Source organism: Salminus brasiliensis, chromosome 11 (assembly GCF_030463535.1).
Source record: "Salminus brasiliensis chromosome 11, fSalBra1.hap2, whole genome shotgun sequence".
NCBI lineage: Eukaryota > Metazoa > Chordata > Actinopteri > Characiformes > Bryconidae > Salminus > Salminus brasiliensis.
In genome coordinates, this window is record NC_132888.1 from 33,494,953 (window position 1) to 33,519,742 (window position 24,790).

The window sequence follows — 24,790 nt, forward strand, 5'->3', positions numbered from 1 at the left end:
CTGTTATATAAATTTTTCATATAGAATGTTTGTATAACAGCTACATTTAACTTTGTGATTTAACTAGTTCTAGAGAAAATCTTATTGGTTTGAAAGTAACTGCTGTCCACTAGAGTTCAGAGCAGAGATAAGCATTAATCCAAGCAAAAGCTTTAATCCAAAGTGAAGTTCAGTAACTCCAGTGCTCGCTTCTTGGCCTCCCAAAAGGTCAGACACTTCATTTTCTAATATACTTGTTTTAAAACTAGTATTTTTTTTATTTAAAACTGAATTCACAGATTAAAAGATGGATTTTTAAAACTGTAGTCTGTGTATGATGTGTGTGACCCCTAGTGCACTGACCCCACATACTCTGACCTCAGCTTGGCCATGCTGCCTTAGTCAGACAGTAACAAGCCGACAACGGCCATTCCAGACAAATAGCTACCACATGCCTGCAATGGGCTCGGTACACAGCCATTTACAGCAATCAGCATTTAAACAAGCAGCCCTAACAACAGCTAATGACTATGTTAACGGACGCACACACAAACGCACTCGCACAGCAGCCCAGCCAGCAGCTGCATCTGTGGGGGGCTTTGTTTGTTTGACGTGAATTCACTTCACTTGCACATGAACTATACATGAACCATTTCAGCTCTCATGGTCTAGTTGCTCCAATGAGCACAAAGCCTGTAAATGTGTGTGTGTGGCACCTGTATCCAGTTTTACTGGATTTGGTCAAATTACACTTTTATTCTGACTGAGTTAAATCTTGATATCTGAATGAAATCTGTAATGTTAAAAAATACAATAGCGCTTTATAAAGGGTTTACCTCGCACACACACACGTACAGTAACAGTCAAAAGAAATACATCTGATTTAAACTTTTGATTTAAATGTATATATATATATATATATATATATATATATATAAAATTTATTCAAAATAGCTCTTGCAGCCTCTATAAAAAATTAGCTTTTTATTTCATGAGATGTCCTTTTTAATGTAAGTCATCATACACCATATCCAGCCCCCACCACCAACTACACACACATTGTTACATCTCCACTGGGCCGTTAAACATTCAGCACTGTGGAATGTGTTTATAATATTTAGTTTCAGTTTATGAAGGGCTGATAAAATACACGGAAAGTGCATATCTTTCTGCTTGCACACACACCTGTTCGTCCTGTGTGTGTGTATGTGTGAGTTACAGATGTGCATATGCGTCTGAACAGGAAGGATAAGATGACTACACACACACACACATACTCATTCACACACAGAGTGTTGTCCTCAGCCTTTACACTAATATTTACACATGGTCTTTTGATCCAGGCCTAGAGGAGAGAGCTAAGTCATAAACAGACCTAAGAGTAGAACTTCAGATCACTCTAACTTCACACTTAATGCCCACCTCCCATTACACACGCTCTGGCTCATACACACGTGCCTCATCTTCTCCTTCCCCACAATTTCTTTTAACCTTCCATAAATTTACGATGGATTACAGTGAATTATGATGAAGCTTTAAAGGCTTAATTTCTCATGTGAGGTGTTGTGTTGGGAATACGGATGGGGTTTTTATTGCCTTAACCTTGAGTCATTGCTAGTGTGCTGGAGTGCTGCCTATATACAGTATGTAGTGTGAAAAGATCAGTGTATTGCAAATGTAGATTGTCAATTGTAAGGAGCGTGTTAGTGAAAACTCTGGAACAGATGTATTACGCCCTTTGAACTTGGTTTAAAAAATGGGGAATGTTGGAAGTACAGCTGATTCTGTAGCCTTTCCAGTTAAAAAAAGTTTTGCATGAATTATCTTTTAAAGCAGCATTATGTGAGAATTGGTATTTTATGCTTATTGGCTTCCCCTACAGTCGACAAGTATACATGCTTTGAAGGGCACACATTTCTGGACAAGCTGAGTGATACAAAACCTCTGAACTGAGGCGGACGTAATATTACAGAATTTTACATAAATATGGTTTGGGTTAAGCAGTATTGCACAGTTCTCACAAGTCATTGTCCTTCTCACTTAACCAAAGCTACATAATGCAGTTGGCAGTGTGTCAAGCCAAGAGTAGTCAAAAATATACCTTACACCTTGACAGTCTTTGTGAATTAAATGTTTCAGTTGTATTGTAAGTGCATATTACTGCATCAAGGCATATATTTGGTCGCGCCTTCTTACATGTTTTTGTAAGACTGCACATTTAAAAAAACTGAAAGGAAGAAAGTTTTGGCATTGTTGGTATATAATAAATCATAAAGCTTTTAAAGAAGTTTGAAGACTAAGATATTTGAGAATGTGTGTGTGTAGATGTATGTCTGTGAGAGAGAGAGAGAGTGGGAGATAGAGAGAGACAGGTCAGTGAATGTGGTCCATGGGAACGGACCTGCAGGATAGGATTCATTCAATTCAGTTTCCTTCTCACGACGAAAATAGCGGCATTGTGCTGTCTCTGTCTCCAAGTTTCAGTCTGTGTCCCTTTGTCACTCTGTGTCATTGTGTCACCATATCGTTCTGTGTGTGAGTGTGTGAGAAAATAAATTATCATGTGGGCATGCAGTTATTAGTCTATTCAATTGTGTTTGCTGGTGTGTTTAACAGTTTTACGCCGTTCCCTGCTCTCTTCTGGTGTGTTCAACTGGGCCTCATAAACTCTTAAACTCTCATATTTATCACAAGGAATTTCACTTGCACAGGTGATAAAGTTGTAAATACAATTGGTATACTTAAACGTGTCCATATTACCAAGTTCCCAAGTGAAACATATGATAACTTTAGTAGTTGTCAATTACAACACCGAATGCAAACTGCTTGGTAGTCAGAATATGGAGAATGTCGATTTTATAAGTTAATGAGGACATTTAAAATGCATCATTATTCTGTGCGTACTGAATATTTGTGAGGCATTGTATATTCATACCTCCCATTAAATTATTATGGTGTGTGTTTCTACAGGTGAGGTTTGCCACAAATCCTATACCCAGTTCTCAAACCTGTGCAGACATAAACGAATGCATGCTGACTGCCGGACGCAGATCAAGTGTAAAGACTGCGGGCAGATGTTTAGCACCACCTCCTCACTCAACAAACATCGCCGTTTCTGTGAGGGGAAAAATCATTTTGCTGCCGCAGGAGGGCTCTTTGGTCCTGGCATTACTCTCCCTGGTGGCCCTGGACTGGACAAGTCCGCTTTGGCCGGGATGGGACCCGGCTCAGCTGGTCTGGCGGACTATTTTGGAGCCAATCGACACCACAATGGCCTGACATTCCCAGCTGCTCCGCCAGCATTCCCTTTCGGTTTTCCGGGACTCTTTCCATCTGGGCTGTACCATCGGCCCTCAATTGTGCCAGCCACATCACCGGTAAAGGGTCTGCCAGGGGCAGACCTTCGAAAGAGTCCCTTACCTTTACCTGGAACACAGGAGTCCCATGACTTTCTGAAAAGCTTCCACAAACACTCCTTAAATGAGGAAGCAGAAGAAGACTTAGAGCGTCAAAGAGAAGGTCAGGCCCAAAAGACCAAGATAAGTGACCAGTCTGAGAGCAGCGATCTGGACGATGTCAGCACTCCCAGTGGAAGTGAGCTGGAGAGTACTTCTGGGTCAGAACTGGACAGCGATGCAGAGAGTGACCGGGAACGAGATCGAGACAGGGTGAGAGAAAGCATGAAAGGGCCCAAGAGGAAGTCTGGCAGTTCTAACACTGACCAAAGACCCACTCTCATCAGCAGCTCAAGCAGCAGCAATGCCACTAACGGTAATGGAGGCAACTTACCACCGCCGGGGCTTTTCTCTCCACCTCTAGATGAAAACACTGCAGTGTCCGGAGCAGTCAACGACTCCATCAAGGCAATTGCCTCCATTGCAGAGAAATACTTTGGCTCTACTGGGTTGGCTAGCCTGCACGATAAAAAAGGGGGCACGCTGCCATATCCTTCCATGTTTCCACTGTCCTTTTTTCCTGCTTTCTCACCCCCAGTCTATGCGTTCCGTGAGGGAGAGACACTGAGGCCTCCAGCCCACAAGGGGGAACCGGAGAGCCCGCCAGTGGAGAGTAAGAGACCACAGGGCAGGAGCACTGAATCACCCTTTGACCTCACCACCAAGCGCAAAGAGGAACGCCTGCCTCCAACCTGTGTCTCAAAGCCTGAGACATCCCTCATACGCCCAGCCAATCAAGACCAGCCACTGGACTTGAGTCTGGGTGGGCGGAGCCGAGGAACATGCATCAGAGGCGAGGAGTCACGGAAGAACCACGTATATGGAGAGGGAAGATTTGAGGCAGAGACTCCTAAAGGAGACCCCTCCCTCCAGCATGCGCGACCCACCCCCTTCTTCATGGACCCTATCTACAGGTACTGTCAATCACCAGCTCAACACCTAACCATATCGTGTATTATCATTTGATATTATGTATATAGTTATGGTAGCTAGTTAAGTTTTATGTTTAATTTACTACAACAGTTGTGTTAAGTACTTCTCAATAAAAAAATGACTAAATAAGTAATTTAGCGTGGCCAAACACGGCAAACACACATTAATAAAGTTACTTTTATTTATTAATAATATGCCAATATAGCTGTTCTCACCATTTGTTATTTATGCTTCAAAGGGCATACAAAACTGTTAAAACAAATCTATTTAAAGGGGTTAATGAGCAAGTCTGGAGTATTGTATCTCCTTTGTCTAAGAACTGATGGAAGTTAAATTTTAGCAGGGTTGAAAAGAGGAAAGCGAGTGATCCGTTTGAGGTGCTGAAAGAAAAATATATGCGTCCCACACCAGGCTTCCTCTTCCACCCACAGGTAAGATTCTGAAAAGTTTTCCAACATTTTCATCCCAATCTTCCCAAATTTACCAGACATTAGCTCAGTGTTTTCTTCCCAGTGTTCTCTGAAAAATTCTGTTTTATCCACATCCATCCAGTGTTTTACCAGTAGCTTTTCTTCAGCAATCCACATGTTCCGATCTCAACATTCTACATTTTTTATGTAATTATATAACAGTTTTTATGTAGTTAAGTAGGTGCAGGTAGAATATGTTTTTGCTCTTAAAAAGCTTTAATTTCTCATGACATGGATTGGAAATATGCTGTTGGTTCTGACCATTAAGTAATTAATAATAAGTTGTGTGTATAACAAACATCTAAATATCTTACAGTGAGACATAGCCAGACTAAAGTACAACCTCACAGCTGGGTTATTAAATAACAAAAAGAAAATAAAAATATACTTACATATAAATAAAAAATAGAATTGTCTTAATATTTATAATGGACATTGCCAAACTACTTATTACTAAATAATTTTTGAAAATACATAAACATATTGAGTCGTGCCTTACATACCATTTCCAAGTGCAGAAGAAAAACTTCTTATACAGTATGGCCTTGCATAGCAGTGCAGTGTTTTAGTGATTATGTCTGTACATACTATAGTTAATGATGCAGTCCAGATGTGCTGAACATGGACATCTTTGTGTTGACACGTCCCCCTGCATGTGTGCCTTTTACTAGGATATTATAATATGATTCCCCTTTAAAATAACCAGATACTTTATTTGTGACTGAAGTTTTGTGTGTGTGTCTGTGTGCGTGTGTGTTAGCACTGTTCCCACACAAACACATATATACAGAGAAAAACTCACACACAGGCCTGTGCTATAGTGTTTTATAGGCTGTTCCAGGCACTATTTTACAGGCTGTTTGACTAGGCAGATTTATACTGCATGTCTGCTCAGTGTCTGTGCTCAATAGCATCCACATGCCTGCCACACACAGTCTAACGAGGTGACCTATCAGCATACACTTTACTGCTGCACACCCGCGACACACACCTATCAGCACCACAAGTATTAAAGAGTTAAAGAGTGCTTGTTAATTGTAGCAGTGCTAACGTTCTCAAGCCCCATGTTGCATTTCAACTGTCTCTGTCTTAAAATTATTATTATCATTATTATCGTGGGATGGGATGCATCATGGGAGTTGCGGTTTAGGCATAGTCATTTCTGTCAGGGCTGAGGAACAGACAATGGCGTTCCATCTTCTAGTCAGTCATCCATCTGTTCATCTTTGTGAGACTTTATTTTGATTCACTGTTTCCTTTTGTCCCGCCGCCAGTTCCGCATGCCTGATCAAAGAACCTGGGTAAGTTTTTTGTAATCACTTTTTTATTGCTTCCACAAAAGTCACATTTCTCTTTTGAATAAAACTGAGTATATATATTACTAATTAAATATGGTTTAGAGTAAGCCCTGTGTATGCTTTCACTTAGAACCTAGATTACAATTTTCAGGCCATGCACTTCTTACAGTGCATGCACAAGAAGTGCACATACACACTCACACACAGCTAGCTTTTGAATGATAGTGTATGACACATGTACACACTTAGAAATGCATTTAAATACATATATATACATACAAATATCAATGCATTAATAAATAACACAAACATGTTAAATATGAATCAATCCAAACACTCAGTGTCTCTGTCCGTCACTCATAAATGACTGCAGTCAGTGAGCACATTAATCAGCTTTATTACAGAGAAGCTGAAACAGCTTGTCATGATGAATATATATATATATATATATATATATATATATATTAGTTCCATAATTGATTCATTTATCATCTATTACACACCAGCGCTTACCACAGCATGTATAAAAATGTTTTTTGTTGCGAGTAGTATTTTCATGGTATACATGATAAAAGAGGTGTTTGTTTGTGCGTGTGTTTGTGTGTGTCCAAATCAGTCATCTAGTAGTGCAGTTGTTCTGTTCTTATTTCTGATGGCTGCTGCTGATAATACTGAAAGTTTGAGAATGCTGTTGTTTACAGAGAGAGAGAGAGAAACAGACGGGGGTCCACATCAGCAAGGGGCAGACGTCTCTCTGGGACCATATTATTTCTGTGGGGTGGGGTGGTGGGGGTGAGGGAACTTCCAGACATCTGGTACCCTGATAAGATCAACAATTGAGAATGCATCTCACTAATGAAGCATATCTCATCTATACACACTAAGTGAGAGAGAGAAAGAGAGAGAGAGAGAGAGAGAGATGGTAGAAATGAGAGCGATGTTTTTGGTTTTTATATATGCTGACTTCATCATTTTTAAATTAATATTCAAAATGCAAAATTACTACTATTAGAAAATATTGTTACATTAATGTTAGACCACCGTTCTACCGGAAATACAGTAAAAGTTAATATGACATGTGCGTGTGTGTGTGGTAGCCAATAGGTTTCAGTGCAGTTGGTTAGAGTGGACAGGTTTAGTGCAGTAATGGTGAGAAGATTTAAAGGCCTTTATTGAGTTTGAAAACTAACAAAGCATTAAGCCTATCACCATAACCAACCTGCTGCTAATGCATATAAGTGACCATATAAGTCTCTCTCTCTCTCTCTCTCTCTCTCTCTCTCTCTCTCTCTTCTTTTATTTATTTTTCTTCCTGTAGTTTTGTATTTACTCTTTCCTGCTCTATTTTTTTTCCATTACCCCATATCCCATCTTGTGCAGTCTTTGTTGTTTTTACTTCTTTTCTTCTGAATAACTTCCTAAACTTTCTTTCTTTCTGTCTGTCTCTATCTCTCCTCATTCTTCCTTTGTGCTTTTCTTCCTTTTTGTTTGTTAAAACCTTAGCCAAAACCATGTATGAAATGGGAACCCTGTGTGTGTATGTGTGTGTGTGTGCGCGCACATGTTATTATATGTTTGTGCCTTTCACTGTGCATCAGGTCTGATTTCCAACCCATTTTGAAATATATTAAATACATATTGAAAAAAGAAGGCGCTTACACCAGAAAATTCAATACACACAAAATAATGCAAATTTGCTGGAACAGCATGAAAGAGCTTTGGCGTTACTGGACCCTCAGGGGCCCCCTGCCCGATGAACACACGTACACGTCCTCTTCTCCCTTCTCTCTCAGCCTGACGATATCATTATTATCCCTGTCTCAGCCTTGATCAGTAATGTCAACATCTTTCATATTGACAAATGTGCTGTCTGTTCACATTGTGCACTGAATGCTTTACAACCCAACCGAGAACATGAATCACTCCAGCTCTGCACCACACACAAATACACACACAATCTTTTACATATGAAGAAATAAGGACATACAGTAATCTCTGCACAGCCTACACTTTTTGCACACTTACACACATACTACACATCAGTATACACACACTAAACACATCCTGGCAAACATTTGTAAATGTGCACTAATGCCAACTGCAATAATACAGACATACATACATCCTTGTACAGACCTATAAATGCAGATACACACATATAGACATATAAACACACACACATCCTCCTATATGCATGAAAGTTCACAAACATGCACACACATCGCCTTTGGCTGTAAACTGTTCCCATACACTGGCTGACATGTCCATGTGTCTTGCCGCTCCTCTGAGAATTAGTCCACTTCTGATGAAAGCAGTCGTTCAACTTCATTAGTAAATTGGCCGCAGTCCCTGTACATTTTCACATCCATCTGTGTGTGTGTGTGTGTGTGGCGGGGGGCCTACTTTAATATAAGTGTGTATTTGTGTGTGTGTGCGTGCATTGATCATGCTGTGTAGAAGCAAGCTATGTAAAAGTTTGACATGTGTGGGATAACAAGAAAAGAAAAGAACCTTCACTGGAGATTTTGAAGTTTGGAGCATTTCTGTTCATTCATCAACAAATGTGCACACAATATAAAAAATAACTGTCAGATTCACATTATGTCAGAAAGTCAAAAAATAACATTAATACCACCTGAGTTAGTCCCCCTGTGCCATCCTGACCCATTGATGCATGGACTCCACAAGACCTCTGAAGGTGTCCTGTGGTATCTGGCACCCACATGTTATCAGCAGATTCGTTAACCCCTTGTATGTTGTGAGGTGAGGATTGCATCAATGAGTCTTTGGTGCCTTTTACCCTGTCACTGTCACTTTCTTGAAGCACTTTTGGTGTTGGTGTTGGTACAAGACCTACCTGATTTGGAGATGATTACTTAGAGAACTTTTTTCTGCCTCAGATGTCAGCGATAGAGAACATGGCGGAAAAGTTGGAATCATTTGGATCATTAAAGTCAGATGCTGGTGACATCATGCGTTCTGTTCCCTCCATGTTTGATTTCCGAGCTCCGCCAACCACACTACCCGAAACACTGCTGCGCAAGGGCAAAGAACGCTATACCTGCAGGTAACTATGTCCATCAACACACACACTCACAGGCATCGACAATTATATTCCGAAATTAAGTTTGATAACCAACAAATAGAATTGTTTTATATTGCTTTAATAGAAATATTTGTACTGGAAAGGGCAGGAGCAGACAGACTGTGTCTTGGGTGCGCTGATAAATGATGTAATGAGATCAGAGATAGCAGATTTATAGCCCTTAGTCCATAGTCCTCCATGGCACATGAACAGTTTTAGTACAAATGTAGACTGTGTAGTAAAGTGCTCACTTTAAATATCTCAAAAATGTCTTTCTTGACAGGTTAAATGTACATAATAGCATGCATTTAACACTGTTTATAAGCCCTGAAACTCAAAGCTCGTAGCTCATACATTGGCAAGTATGTTACTCTCACATAACTGCATAGCTTTCAGTTTTTAGAAAGGTTTCTGAATAGTTAGTAAGTAAAGAATGCTCTAATAAATTAATATGTAGCATATGTACGCTTAAATGAACATTACAATGCTTTATTCTTTATACTACATTACATTAGATATATGCTTTGTAAATATATTAATAATTGAACAGATTACAGGTTAATAGTTGTGTAATTTTGTGATCTTAAAGGTGTTGAGAGAGAGAGAGAGTTTTGGTGTGTGTGTGTGTGTGTGTGCGTGTGTGTGTGTGTGTGTAAAAGAAAGAGTGTTATGTCTGGCTATTTGTGACTGAAGAGGAGTTTCCTTCCTTTACAGATATTGCGGTAAAATATTCCCACGCTCAGCCAACCTTACACGTCATCTCAGAACACACACAGGAGAGCAGCCATACAGGTAAGACTCACAGATCTACATCATTTTCACAAACACATGCTAATTTAAATGGCAAAAAACACACACACATTCAAATTGACCACTACGCATTACAGTATGCTTCACTTATGATCTGCAGACATACACATATGTATTCACACACACAGACACACATTTTTATTAACTTCAGTAAGTCATCCATCCATGAGTCCACAGATGTTTTGTGAGTTCATTCTTTGAGAGAGAGGGAGAGAGGGAGAGAAAGAGGGGAGTCTTGTACAGTGGGGAAAAAAGTATTTAGTCAGTCACCAATTGTGCAAGTTCTCCCACTTAAAAAGATGAGAGAGGCCTGTAATTGACATCATAGGTAGACCTCAACTATGAGAGACAAAATGAGAAAAGAAATTCAGAAAATCACATTGTCTGATTTTTAAAGAATGTATTTGCAAATAATGGTGGAAAATAAATATTTGGTCAATAACAAAAGTTCACCTTAAAACTTTGTTATATATCCTTTGTTGGCAATGACAGGTCAAACGTGTTCTGTAAGTCTTTACAAGGTTGGCACACACCATTGCTGGTATGTTGGCCCATTCCTCCATGCAGATCTCCTCTAGAGCAGTGATGTTTTGGGGCTGTTGGCGGGCAACACAGACTTTCAACTCCCTCCAAACGTTTTCTATGGGATTGAGATCTGGAGACTGGCTAGGCCACTCCAGGACCTTAAAATGCTTCTTACGAAGTCACTCCTTTGTTGCCCTGGCAGTGTGCTTGGGATCATTGTCATATCATTGCTGAAAGACCCAGCCACGTTTCATCTTCAATGCCCTTGCTAATGGAAGGAGGTTTGCACTCAAAATCTCACAATACATGGCCCCATTCATTCTTTAATGTACACGGACCAGTCGTCCTAGTCCCTTTGCAGAGAAACAGCCCCAAAGCATGATGTTGCCACCCCCATGCTTCACAGTTGGTATGGTGTTCTTTGGATGCAACTCGAGTTGTGTTTGTACCAAACAGTCCTACTTTGGTTTTATCTCACCATGAGACATTCTCCCAATACTCTTCCGGAACATCCAAATGCTCTCTAGCAAATTTCAGACGTGCCCGGATATGTACTGGCTTAAGCAGGGGAACACGTCTGGCACTGCAAGATCTGAGTCCCTGGCGGCGTAGTGTGTTACTGACGGTAGCCTTTGTAATGTTGGTCCCAGCTTTCTGCAGGTCATTCACTAGGTCCCCCCCGTGTGGTTCTGGGATTTTTGCTCACTGTTCTTGTGATCATTTTGACCCCACGGCTGAGATCTTGTGTGGAGCCCCTGGTTGAGGGAGATTAGCAGTGGTCTTGTAGGTCTCCTATTTTCTGATTATTGCTCCCACAGTAGATTTCTTCACACCAAGCTGCTTGCCTATTGCAGATTCAGTCTTCCCAGCCTGGTGCAGGTCTACAATATTGTTTCTGGTGTCCTTTGACAGCTCTTTGGTCTTCACCATAGTGGAGTTTGGAGTGTGACTGTTTGAAATTGTGGGCAGGTGTCTTTTATACTGTTAACGAGTTCAACCAGGTGCCATTAATACAGGTAATGAGTGGAGGACAGAGAAGCCTCTTAAAGAAGACGTTACAGGTCTGTGACAGCCAGAAGTCTTGCTTGTTTGTAGGTGACCAAATACTTATTTTCCACCATTATTTGCAAGTAAATGTCAGACAATGTGATTTTCAGAATTGTTTTTTCTCATTTTGTCTCTCATAGTTGAGGTCTACCTATGATGTCAGTTACAGGCCTCTCTCATTTTTTAAGTGGGAGAACTTGCACAATTGGTGACTAAATACTTTTTTTCCCCACTCTATATTTGGTTTTATTTAGAAGACTGGAATAATTACATTATTTGCCAGTTTGGCAGCAGTTTGGTTGGAAGATGAAAAAGAGAGATAAGGAAGTTGTGCATTGAAGAGAGAAGGCCAGCTGTGTAATGTCTGTTATACACATTTATACTATGCATAGGTGCACAATGACAAGTTGTAGACATACAAAGTGACGAATACTCATGAATGAACACACATTAACTCTCACAATTAATTACATCAAGAGTAGGTTTTGTAAACTTACAAGGTTCTTTACACCCACTGGTTTCAAGGAAGTTGCTGAATTAGGCCCAGTGTTCTTTAGGGAATACAAATTGGTTTTCTGTGCATTTGTTCTTCTATACTTTGTGAGCATAGTTGTGCAAACTCTCAAATGCTCACAAACACACACAGTATTGTAGGCCATTGCAATCTGCCCCAGAGCCCCTAATCTCCACATGCTGGCAAAGCATTAAAAAGCAAACAATGAACATTTACTGCTGTCTGAGCGAGAACAGGAGAGAGACAGGAAGAGCCCTATAATTACACTGATAGAGAGGGTGATTGGGTGTGTACAGAGACGTAGGGGGACAAGTAGTGTTTTACCAAACTGGCTCAAGATGAGAGACCAGAAAAAGTAGTTAATTTACACACTGTTCAGTTATTTGTTTTCATGTGTTTTCTACCATGTTAGCTCGTCTAGTACACACATTGAGAGAGGAAACCACATGTGTTTGTGTGAGAGAGCAAGAAATAGAGTGGTGGCAATAAATAATAAAGAAGTGTTTCCTACTATGTTGGCTTATCTAAAGATATCAGCGATAACTAAGTTCTGTCTTTGTGTGTGTCCTCTGCAGGTGTAAATACTGTGACCGCTCATTCAGCATTTCCTCCAACCTGCAGCGCCACATCCGCAATATTCACAACAAAGAAAAACCTTTTAAATGCCACCTGTGTGACCGCTGCTTTGGCCAGCAAACCAATCTAGACCGACACCTTAAAAAGCATGAGAATGGTAATTTATCAGGTATAGCACACATACACAGACACATAATTTCTCAATTGTCAGGAATAACATTCACACAGACACACATACAAAGCACAGAACATGAAGATGGTAATATATCAGGTATAATGGATACATACACATTAAACGGACTACCAAGATTAGGAATATATAGCAAGTAAGGATGCAAACACATCAACACACAGATTTGACTGTATTCTATACTTGTGAGCGTTGTTAAAAATGCAGAGGGAAGTTATGCAGAAGTTTGGTAAAATTATGCAAACTTGGGGGGGTTTGCAGGATGGTTGGGAAAAAAGTAAATCATGTATCTTACAGATATTTCCTGTACCATCTATATCAATGACAATGTTATAGTGTCATAACCTTTTTGACTTTTTATGTAGTAGTATTACACATGTTGGTGTGTGTTGCGTTGTATAGGCACAGCCATGTCATCACCGCAGTCAGAGCTGGACAGCAGCAGTGCCATTCTGGACGATAAAGAGGACTCCTACTTCAACGAAATACGTAATTTTATCAGCAACAGCAGCCAAACCACCACATCACCTCCACACTCTGATGAAGGGTATGCATCATCTACTTTCTTCACAAGTTCAGTAATGAGGATGTGAATCTCAAACGTATGTGGTTATGGAATCAGCTCTGATCTTTTTGTCATTTGGCAACCGTAGCCAATTGTTCACAAACTAGGTTGTGCATTGAGTTTTTGGACATGTCAGTTCTTTTGCCTAATTGTCTTTTTCTACTTCTACTTCTTCTTTTTTTTATTATTATTATTATTATTATTATTATTATTATTATTATGTCAATCTGCTGTAATCACTTCTAACATTTCATATGACATTGATGCAATTGCTACATTTAAACATTGAAATAATTATCATTACACGCCTTCAGCATTGATCTACAATTGTGAAAAAAGAACACTCTCTAGAAGTTTATTCAGAGTCTCTATAAGACTCTGCTAATCATATAGCACCCCCCACACACACACACAGAACCAAAGGCATGGACTGTAGTCCATTAGTCTGTCAGTCTTCAGTTCACACTGTTTGCCGGGGGCAGGGCAGAGAGGTAATTATACACAAACATCAGTGAACACGAAGCACCTCAGACTTTATTAATTAACCGTCATCTCTACAAGTGTGTGTGTGCGCGCACATGTGTGTATGTCTGCGTGTTATTAATTACCCTGTCACCAGCGACTCCAGGTGGATGTACTTGGCGAGAACATGTGCTGTAACACTCTTGACTTTTGTGTGTGTGTGTGTGTGTGAATTGGCTTTTTATTGTCTGTGTCTGTGTCTGTCTGTGTCTGCCTGTTTGTGTGTGTGTGTGTGTGTGCTCACCTTGCTCTGATTGTCAGACAGATTTGGAGGCACTTTGTTTTATTTTTTTTTGTTTCCCTCGCTCATTAAGAGATTCCTGAGTATGGGAGGTAAATCACTGGTGGTAAGGCTGTAGTGTGTGTGCGTATCTGTGGTTAATAACAGCCCACATCTGGTCCCAACATGTGAATAGGAAGTGGGTGTAAGAGAAGAGGTCAAAGGTTGCTGAGTGTTTCCTGTCAAAGTTGACTGCTCCTGATAGATACTTTATCCTCTGCAAATTACCACAACTCAGCCCTTTAATTAACCAATCTGTTTTCATCATCACGCCATTCCACCCTCCCTCTCTCTCTCTCTCTCTCTTTCTCTCTTTCCTCGTCTGTTCTTTTTTTTCAGATTGCTGATGTATTTCTGTGTAATTTTTATTCTCTTTTGCACGTTCACGATTCTTAGTGTTGTCTTTACTCTCTCTCTCTGTGTTCTCTCTGAGCTAGTGAGAGAGACTTTTAGACCCATAATTAGTAAATCACTTTTAATGCAGTGCTCTGACCCATTTCCTCTGGACTGTGTGTCAGTGTGTGTCTCTGTGTGTGTTTGGGCAACGGATTGACTAGCTATGCTCTGTTTCTCAGCCAATGTATCAGTCTCTCTGTTTGTGTGTGTGTGAATGCATAGTGGAAATGTAGTGGGAATAGTCTGGCAACTTACTCTCTGGTCTCACAAAATGATGTGAGGTATTTGCCCAGTTAGATAAATAGGAGATGAAGAAGAGAATGGCGACACACAAAAACGAGAGCTAATGCTTAATATAAAGACAGACTGGTGTAGAGAAAGGAAAATAAAATAAAAAAAAAAATGTACATAGAAAGCCAGAAGGAGAAATGGAAAAAGAGAATGAAATAGCGAGAGAGAGACAGACAGACAAAATAAACAGTAGGCAGAAAAGAAGAAGCAAGCTGTTTAAGTGCCCTGCTGATGAGAGCCCCCACCCCCAACCCCCCAACACCCATCCCATGTTTTCACATTTCAGAATTTTTTTTTATATGTATTAATTTTTTACTTGAAAATGGACTTATATGTGCATAAGTGCATCAGTAACTATCACCAACGTTCATTTTCACTTTCATGTTGTTTGTTTGTTTTTTCCATGCAACATTTGTTGTAATTGGATCTGCACCTACATTAAATTTTTCTTTTGTCTTTTTAGATTAAACGACAGTCATTTTGAAGCAGACAAAGCTGTAGTCATTCAGGAGTCGCACCAGGATGAGGAGGAAGGGGAGGAGCATGGCACAGAGGAAGAGGAGGTGGAGCATAGTGATGCTCCTGGTAAACCAACCAACAAGGCTCCGTCCAGTAACCTTGAGGACGATGTTAGCGGCGACCTCGATTTTGATGGACCAAACGATCTGGACCTGAACTGCAAATCTTCACCACAGAGGTGTGTGCACAAAAATAATTTAAACACAAGCAGCCCTTCAGCTTTCTGAAATATTTCATTTCTGTATATTTATAGGGTATGTTTTGACAAGTTGTATATAAATGTAAAGGTAAAGAATAATCAATAAACATATTTACACAAGCAATTAATTTAATCATCATGCTCAGGTTTGATGATGATGAAGAGGATGAAGAGCACAGTGGTTTCTCCACATTGGACCATATCCGCCACTTTAGCATGGATGAAGCAGAGCTCAGTGATGTAGATGTTGGTGGCTTTGGCTCTACCCACCTGCCGGGGACCATTAAGCAGCCACTGTACAGGAAGTCTAAATCACAGGTATCAGCCAGGCAGTGCTCATAAGCATATATATATATATACATTGTTTAATAATATTTAGATATTTCCTAAAAATAAATTAATATTAAAAATTATTTACATGCATACATGCGGTAATGACTGCAAATCCTTTTGCATGTATGTTTTTTGTCCAGAAGCATCAGTCAAAGTCAGAAGTGAATCATGACTTATCATATGTTAATTATTAGTTCATAAATAATTACTGATGTTATAAATTGTATAATTACAGTGTGATTACGGTTGTCTGTTGGGCCGCAAGCATTTAGTCCCTTGTGATCTCTGTTATCTCCAGAAAATAGTAAATGGTGTGTGTTTATGGGTGTGTGTCTGTGTGCATGGACTATTATATCTCTCTCTCTCTCTCTCTGTCTCTGTAGGCATATGCTATGATGCTGTCTCTGGCTGATAAAGATCCTCTACCCCCTTCACCTCATGCTGGCTCTGTGTGGCACACTCTTGGTCGTGCAACTGAATCCAATACCATCCAGTCTCTTAGTCATGTATGATGCCCTCCTCCTCATTACCTCTGACCCCTGGCCCCAACCACAGGCACTAGGACTGAAATTGGCCCTTACTGGGAGATAGAAAAACCAATGCATACATTGCCGGGTGCAGTGTTTAATTATATTGAAACACAACTGTTTGGGTCCCTGGTCTACACACAACACACACACAGAGTATAAAACACTACTTCTTACATAACCTGATGAATTATTGATTGTCTGATTGATATTATTTGAATTAATGAAACTAATGATGGAATTTACAGTGACAGATACAGTATTGGTGATGGTAAATTATGCTATTACTGTTAATAATTGCTGTATTTATTCTGTCCAGTTTCTATGTTTTGCACAGCAATGGCAGCTGATGACCAGGGGAAAAGGTTGAGATAATGATCATAACACCTTCTACATATCTAAACCATAGAAGTTTAGTTTTTAGAAATGTACCTATTGGAAAGCTCACCCTGATTCCCATGACAACATGGGAAAAATTTATTATAAATGGGTTGATAGAAATGGTCCACAATTACTTGGAGTAAAATCTTTGGTAAAAACAGAGTTGTATTACAACAGAAAGAAAAAACATCACTAATTGTAACACCCTTTCACGCACAGTCCCACCCATCTTTCGCATTTACACATAGACCCACACACTTACAGACGTCCAATGTTCTATTATTGTGTGTGTGTTTTGCTTTTTCTCTTGGTGCAAGTAGTACAGTTATTTACCCCCTGCTGCCCACTCTAAAAGATTCTAAGTGATCAGGAGACATATAATTTATTGTTGGTTTCACAGTTATGGAGTTCTACAAATTGTGTCCTACGATTTGATGGATTTTTTAACTGTACGTGGTCCAAACTGGCACAAATTAATACAATATGCCACCTGTCATTGAAGTTTAATCTCATACATGACAAAACACATACATGCTATTTTTTCCATCCCTAAAACAAATTGTCCAAACTAATCTGTAAAGCCTACATAAAACTTGCTCAACATATCGCACTCCCTTTCTCAAGTCATGCACACAAGATGAGCCTGATTAGCCTAATGTGGTGCTACAGCATAGTCTTTTACATAATGGCCCATAACTAAGACATGGTGATGCATATGCACATAAGTCAGAGTTCTGCTGATTCCTTGGCTCATACCAAACCAAAACATCAAAATGGGCCTGCCCAGAAATATTTAGCATTTTATGCTTGTCCTTATGAAGCTGAGCCAGAACCATAATAACTTTCACTTGTAACCAAGATAGTGGCTTGTCAGTCATTCCTTCTGGCTTTCAGTATAGTTGTCTAAAACTACTGTGACTCATTAGTGGTTTGAATAAATCAGATTTTTAGGTACCGAAGTCTGAGGTACCCTGCTCATTGTAGCTCACTGTGTAAGTAATAGGGGTGCTTTAAATCCAAAATTGCTGTGTTTCAGATCAGGATCAAGATACTTTAAAAAGGCTTTAAGGGATGACGTTAAATGGAAAATTTTGGACACAATCAGCCAGTCAGCATTTAGCAGGTATTTCAGAGAATTTAATGAATTATCATGAACCTTAAATGTTATGTCTATCTTGGGACTCTTAGTTAAGATAAAATGTTTTAAAACAAATTTGCCCCAAGGGGGTACCATTCATTTGTCCAGCATCATGTATATCTCATACTCAATTTCACATGTGGACATTAAACGTAACAATTAAGCAGTTGTTTGAAAAAGCACTTATCAATCTAGACCTAAGATTTTAAATCCATAATTTCAAAATTAGTTTTAAATGATATGTATAGGCATATGGTCATATATAGGCATATGGTCATATATAAATCCATTATTGCAGCCTTGGTAATTACCCCTTGTAAATTGCAAAACTCTACTCTAAAATATCTACTCATTTTTACTTAAAATTTAAACCTCTTACATGGAGATAAGGAGGCTGGCACAAATTGACCCAGATTGGCATTTAAGGAGCACTACAGCATACAAATATACTTAAATATACAAATATACTATAAATGTATATTTATTTATCTGTGCCCCTGATAAATAACAGGTTTCAAGTGATTCAAAGTTATTTCAGAAAGTCCAGCAGTTTGACTGAAAGTATACAACTTAAAATTCTAAGCTGAAATGATATGTCCATAAATTCTGACTCTCTAACATTTATCTTCTGTTTGTAAAAAAGACCCCATACCGGTGCATAATGGCTCATTAGCCTTGTTATTGCTTGGACCCCTTGTATAACTGCCTGCAGCTATGTTTATCCTTGATATGCTAGATGTGGAATTTAAACACAGCAAATTCAGACTCTAAAAGGAGCAATACATGACCATACAGTCAGAGATCCAGTATCACTGGTATTATTACTGCTGTTAGAGTAAGAATGTAAAACTTACAGTTGTTCTAAAAGACAGCATTTTTGTGATAGTATTTGTGAGACCATAACAGTGAAAATGTGTAGACTGGTCTTACAAACACACCCATCTCATCAAAAAGAGGGTGTGACACTTCTCCAATTCCGTCCACTGAAAGCACTGCATTTTTAACCTAATCTCTGATCAGTCCCCTTGTGCTGTCCAATAGCAGCAGAGATGTCTTCTGTTAAAAAAAAAGAAAAGAAAAAAAAGTGTGATTTTGTTTGGAGAAAGGTTGTAAAATATAAAATACTTTTTTTTTTCTAAACTGAGAAAAATGAACTAGCAGAAGTGATATTTGTAGAGCTCGAGTTGAAGGGCATTCTTCTTTAGCTGGCCAACAATACCACTAAATAGCCTGTTTGCTAGTTGCTAGCTATTCTATTCTTGTGTGTCTTTCATTTCTAGACAATCATGGGTTCATCTTTTTCTTTTTTTTGGTCTGTTTTGCTCTTTTGTTCATTCTCAGTTGATGTTGTTGATGTTATTGCTGTGTATGTTGAAAGGTGTATTTATTTCTTGGCAAAACTGTAGTTTGTTTACTGATTAGCACTGCTCTTGAACTCCCCATTTTGGTGAAAAAAGGGAGAGTGACTCCTCAGTTTGCTGGAGTCTGTAGAATACAGTATGTCTGCGTGCCAGATAGTATTAAAAATTCACCCCATCTTTTACTTCTAATAAAACTGGTAAATGATATAGTTATTACTTAGTTTTTTGTATGACGTTATTGATTCAATTGTAAAATAATAAAAATGGAGGGAATTGTGTTAAAAAAGTATAAAAAAACAGCTGGTAATATTTCTTCATAAAAATGCATGATCGGTCTGGCTTCGAATTGTACCTGACATTTTCTAAAATTGTCTGCAAAAGCTTGTGTGATGTTTGGGTCTCTGTTGAGTCGTTGTGCCAAATTTATGATAAGTAACAGACTTCTGTTTGTTCATTTTTACACACTGAATGACCAGATCTTTCCAATGTTTGTTTTGTTTTGATTTGTTTGCTGTCCTTGTTTATAATCCCATTTTAAGAGTAATTGGCAAGTCAAGGTACTTTGCTTTCTACAATGTAACTGTAATGCATTTCAATTCAGTAATGTTGGCGGAGTAACTAAGAAATAAAGGACTCCAGTGTAGACCTGTGCATTTTTTTCCCCCTCATTGTCTTTCCCTGTCTCTTTCTTTCAATGTATGACCTTTCTCTTGTTCTGTTTTTTATTGTGTACATCATAATTCTTAATGGAAAAGGTCAAAGTAATTTTTATACTGTGTTCGCACTATGGTACATTCTGTAAATATAATTAAATACAGACCTTAAAACTATTTGCTGCATGTTAAATTACATTTTACATTAATTTCACATTAATCACCAAAATCTTTCCCCACTTATGCATAAAGCAAATGTTTTTATGAAATGACAACAAAGAAAGGACATTACACCATGAACACAGCTGTTTGCAAAGGTTTGAGCACCCTTGGCAAAGTGAACACAGTGAAAATAAGTAAATAAATAAAATAAGTAAAACCAAAAATATTTTGCACATTTCATTTATATTTTTAGAAACATATTACAAAACATACAAACATATTAAAAAAAACATTAGACTGCATTAGACTACCTCACATGTACCTCATCCCAAACATGTATACAAACATTTAGAGAAGCCCAAGAAAGTTTGAAAATAATAGCTGTGAACTGATAAAATGTAGCTTTTTGACCACAATCCCCAAAGAAATGAAATCAGCCAAAGAAAGTATCAGCAATTAAACATAAAAAAAACTGAAAGAAACCAAAGCTCAAAAGAACAACTATTCAAAATATGCCTCAACATTCACTATTAACTAGTTTTAAAAATGTAAGGTGAAACACTCAGACTTGTCCTTATGGTTCCTTGACTTGTTGAGTTTATCATCCCAAGAACATCTAGAACTAGAAGTTTTTTGCACAGAAAAAATCTGTAGGTAGACTATGAAGACTCCTGGATGGCTATAAAAAGCATTTGCAAGTTGACGTATTTGGGTGTCCATACTTTTACACATGCAACACTTACTATTTTGTTCTGCTATTAAGTCCATCAAATGTAAAGTAATGATGCATTAGGATTAGTAAAAAATGTTTCCTTTACAGTTTGGCTTTATTTTTATAAAGTATTTTTACTTACTTTTATTTAAAAATCATTTGGCCAGGTGGTGGCCAAGTTTTGCTATTGAACTTTACCCATCTGGAGAGACTGTAAATTGCTTAATGAGCATATAGTGTATAGACACACACAGTAGGAGGCAGAGACAGTGTGAGCCTGAACTCAGGGCGGTGTTCCCACCCAGGCTGTCTGCCTGAAAGAGAGAACGCAGACAGAGGGGAGAGAGAGAAAGAGAGAGAGAGAGAGAGAGAGAGAAAGTGAGAACAAGTAGAGAAAGAGAAGACCAGGAGGAGGGAGGAGAGGGAGGTAGGAGGTTTCACTCGTTTGTTGGAGACGAATGATGGATGAGGTGGAGAGATGTGATGACCTGGCTCATCACTCAAACTCTCATTGAGACCCAACATCCTTCTGACATCAGCGCACACACAGGGGCACACACACATGCACAAACACTTGTTTATTTTACAATATAAGGGCATACATATGCCCAGTCAATACAATTGTATGCAGAAAATGGTTCATTAAAGTTACTTACATTTGCCAAATGCTATAAAATGTAATCTAATTAGCTCCAATTCACCTATCCATTAACCTATCCATGGCAGTAAACACACACACACATACACACTGAATAGCACTGAATAAAACACAGGACTGTTGTGTAGTCACCTTGCTGAACACCTCTCTCTCATTCTCGCTTTCGCTCACACACTGAAACTTTCACAAAAACACAAACACACTTTCAAACAGACAGACAACAAAGATGTTTTGAACTCCTACTGAGAACAAGCATCATGTTTAAAAACACACTCACATGCATTAAGCGCAGTGTCTTAAACACTAACATATATATCCTTTCTTAAATCAACACACGTTCATACCCACACTTACATGTCTTTTGAGAGCAGTAGTGCTGAAACTTACCAAAATTCATTTTAACTTGTCAAAGGTTTTTAACTTCCTGGTGGAGATCATAACCGCTGGTAGCTTCTCTGTGCTCGCATAAAAAGGGTTTGTTTGACAACACTCACTCAAATTGACCAACAAAGGAGCACAGTGTAGAATTGTTAAGAATGGCCATAGACTTAGGTCTATTGGAGCCATTTCTAAACAATTAGAAAACTATTTCAAGATCATCTGTTTAAATATTGTAAGTACAAGTAATTGGGAAGTATATATATATCCCCTAAAGGTACAGTACACAGCAGGCTGAATCCACTTCACCTAAATAAAAAAAAACATATTGCATATTGACGCAAAAGCAAAGCATATTGACGCAAACTGCCTTTTTCTGTCTTTAATTGAGTTTAACTGGATTGCAAAGGTAGGTTATGAGTGTATTCATGCATGTGTGTGTGTGTGTGTGTGTGTGTGTGTGTGTGTGTGTGTGTTTTGGCCTGTGGTCATGCAGTAAAAGCAGTGTCACACTTCTTTGGTAATTGATGGGCCAGTTTTTTCCCTCTGATGGTCAACGTAAGCCGTCAGTCTGTGGGCTCGACGGGGCATCCAGCTTTGATGAGGTCAACACGGGTCACTCAGTCCTGATGAGGTCACAGCAGGTCGGCCCAATTTGATGAGGTCGGCTGGTGTAGGCTGTTTGCGTGTGTGTGTGTGTGTGTACTGCAGTAGAGGGGAGGTGACAATGGGTCTGAGGTTGAGGCAGTGAGGGTGTTTAAATTGTGTGTGTATGTGTGCTTGAGGGCAAATACGTACCATGTTGTTTGGTGTGTTTACATGTATGTGTGTGCATCTTTGTGTGGCCGTTGTGGGTAGTATAGGGCATATCCTATACATTTTCCTCTACATGTCAACATACACAAAATCAATATATTTCTCAACATCCAGCACTAACATCAAAAGGTTAATCAAGAAGATTCTGTTTGTTTTCCAAACCAATCATCTAAATAATGGATATAATTAGAGCTGAAATTACAACCCTGCAGGACAATCAGCTGGAGCTAAAGTTATTAAGAATCAGTGTGGCACTATTGCGGCACATATTTAGTCAAGCTTTCTGTTGTAAGACATATATCTCTGTTATTTAGTGTAAAGTATTTCTATTAATGTATTAATGCACTTCAATTTATCATAAAATAATGATGTAAAGCCTTCTCTCAATGTAAAATATTTTAAGATTTAAATGTTTTGGAAAGATTTCTAAGTAATTCGTTTATGTTTTATAATTGACTCAGTGAACTAAATGGACAAAACTACTGTCATAAGAATATTTGATTTTGGCTTTTTTTTCTATTACAAGGCACCCCTGGTCAAAATATTAGTTAGATGATGACCTCATTTTCAAAGGCATGAAGTTAAGGATGACACACTTGTTTAATATTTTAAGAACTTTTACCTTTTTAATTTCCACTTATTACAGTTTCAAAATAACAGTAAAGGAACATGACCTAAAGCAAAAATATGCATGGTTAGTGCTTAGTAACACCCCTCTTTGTAGCCACCTAAGACTCTTTCAGTTCTTGTTTGGGGGACATTTTCTTCCTTGCAAATGTCTTCTAGTTCTGTAAGATTAAGCCATTTTGCATGCACTGCTCTTTTTTTCACTTATGTTTATATTAGGGGACTGTAAGTGATCTGGTAAAACCTTCAGATCTTGCTCTTCAGCACAACTCATTCTTTGGCCTTTGCCTTTGTAGATTACATGGCTAGTTGATTGATTTTATACATCTGTTAGCAAAGGTGTGGCTGACACACCTGCAATCAATAGGTAGGATATCCACACACTATCATTTCTGTAATGAGTATTGTAATGTATTTGGTTTCTAAGAAGTGTTTTAAGATTTTTAGGAAAATGTGCTTTTACAATTTTGTCTGAACATCCTTTTATGTGTAGATCACAATGTGAACTAGAAGAGTGCAATATAGCAAAACAGTAGTGAGATGCCCCCTTCCCAGAAGATGTGTTTGAGCTTTTTATTCCAGTGGCCTGGAGTGCTACAGGTAGTCAAAAAATATTTACTAGTCAAAAAATATTTAAAAAGAGACAATATTAAATGAGGTATTATTTATATTGTAATCCTTTTCAGGATGCCAGTGGGTTCACTTTCAGAACAAGATTCACTTTCACAGAAGCAAGCAAAAAAAGAGATTAAAGTTTAAAAAAGATTTTTCCTTAAATGAACCCTGGTATAATCAGTATTAATGATACAGCGTGTGTTGAAACTATGATAACAGTTTATGGCATTCTAGCCAGAGATGTGATCCGATTTTATCAATAAATGGGGATTTCCAACATGTTCACACACCCGATTGCCTTATGTGTCCAAAAGATTACACTAAAAATGTAGTAAAAGAATGAAATAACAAACAAATGCACAACAAACAAACTTTTACACCCTCCCATTTGTGTCTATAAACTCCTAATGTGGGAGAGTTCGCAGATACCAATCTCTGCTCCAGTGTTAGCATTTAGAGTTTGTTTGTACTAGCCAGCTAGAGGCCCAAATTGTGCGACACTTTGCTGAAGTGATTTTCTCCTCCCTGGCCTTTTCTTAATGTTATCATTGCAGCCATGTTTGACAGAGCAACTTCAAACAGCAGGCCCTCCGGGAATGGGAAGAAAACGCGAAACCAGAGGAAAGATGGCAATTCTCACTGGCATGAAGAGTGGCTGGCGATAGAGCCGCTTCACTGACACTTTACGCACCATTGCGGCAGCCGATGTGGCTTGGATTCTCTATGCAAGGAAAGTGTTTCTGCCTCAGCGTCTAGATGCACACAGAACTTTAGA

The 24,790-nt window shown here is 38.8% G+C and overlaps 1 protein-coding gene across 7 annotated transcripts in view; it reads left to right on the top strand.

Annotated features, from left to right (window-relative positions):
• Positions 1 to 20,062, top strand: part of mecom (MDS1 and EVI1 complex locus) — a 92,216-nt gene extending 72,154 nt beyond the window's left edge. For 4 of the 7 annotated variants that reach the window (XM_072690685.1, XM_072690686.1, XM_072690682.1 and 1 more), the window contains 10 exons: positions 2,950 to 4,348; positions 4,708 to 4,798; positions 6,112 to 6,138; positions 9,036 to 9,202; positions 9,935 to 10,012; positions 12,692 to 12,861; positions 13,285 to 13,429; positions 15,400 to 15,633; positions 15,801 to 15,972; positions 16,371 to 20,062. In XM_072690685.1, coding sequence (XP_072546786.1) covers positions 2,950 to 4,348; positions 4,708 to 4,798; positions 6,112 to 6,138; positions 9,036 to 9,202; positions 9,935 to 10,012; positions 12,692 to 12,861; positions 13,285 to 13,429; positions 15,400 to 15,633; positions 15,801 to 15,972; positions 16,371 to 16,499 — 2,612 coding nt within the window. In that variant the 3' untranslated portion in view covers positions 16,500 to 20,062. The remainder of the gene's footprint in view (positions 1 to 2,949; positions 4,349 to 4,707; positions 4,799 to 6,111; positions 6,139 to 9,035; positions 9,203 to 9,934; positions 10,013 to 12,691; positions 12,862 to 13,284; positions 13,430 to 15,399; positions 15,634 to 15,800; positions 15,973 to 16,370) is intronic. The other 3 variants (XM_072690679.1, XM_072690683.1, XM_072690684.1) reach the window with 2 other exon arrangements.
• The last annotated feature ends 4,728 nt before the right edge of the window (positions 20,063 to 24,790 follow it).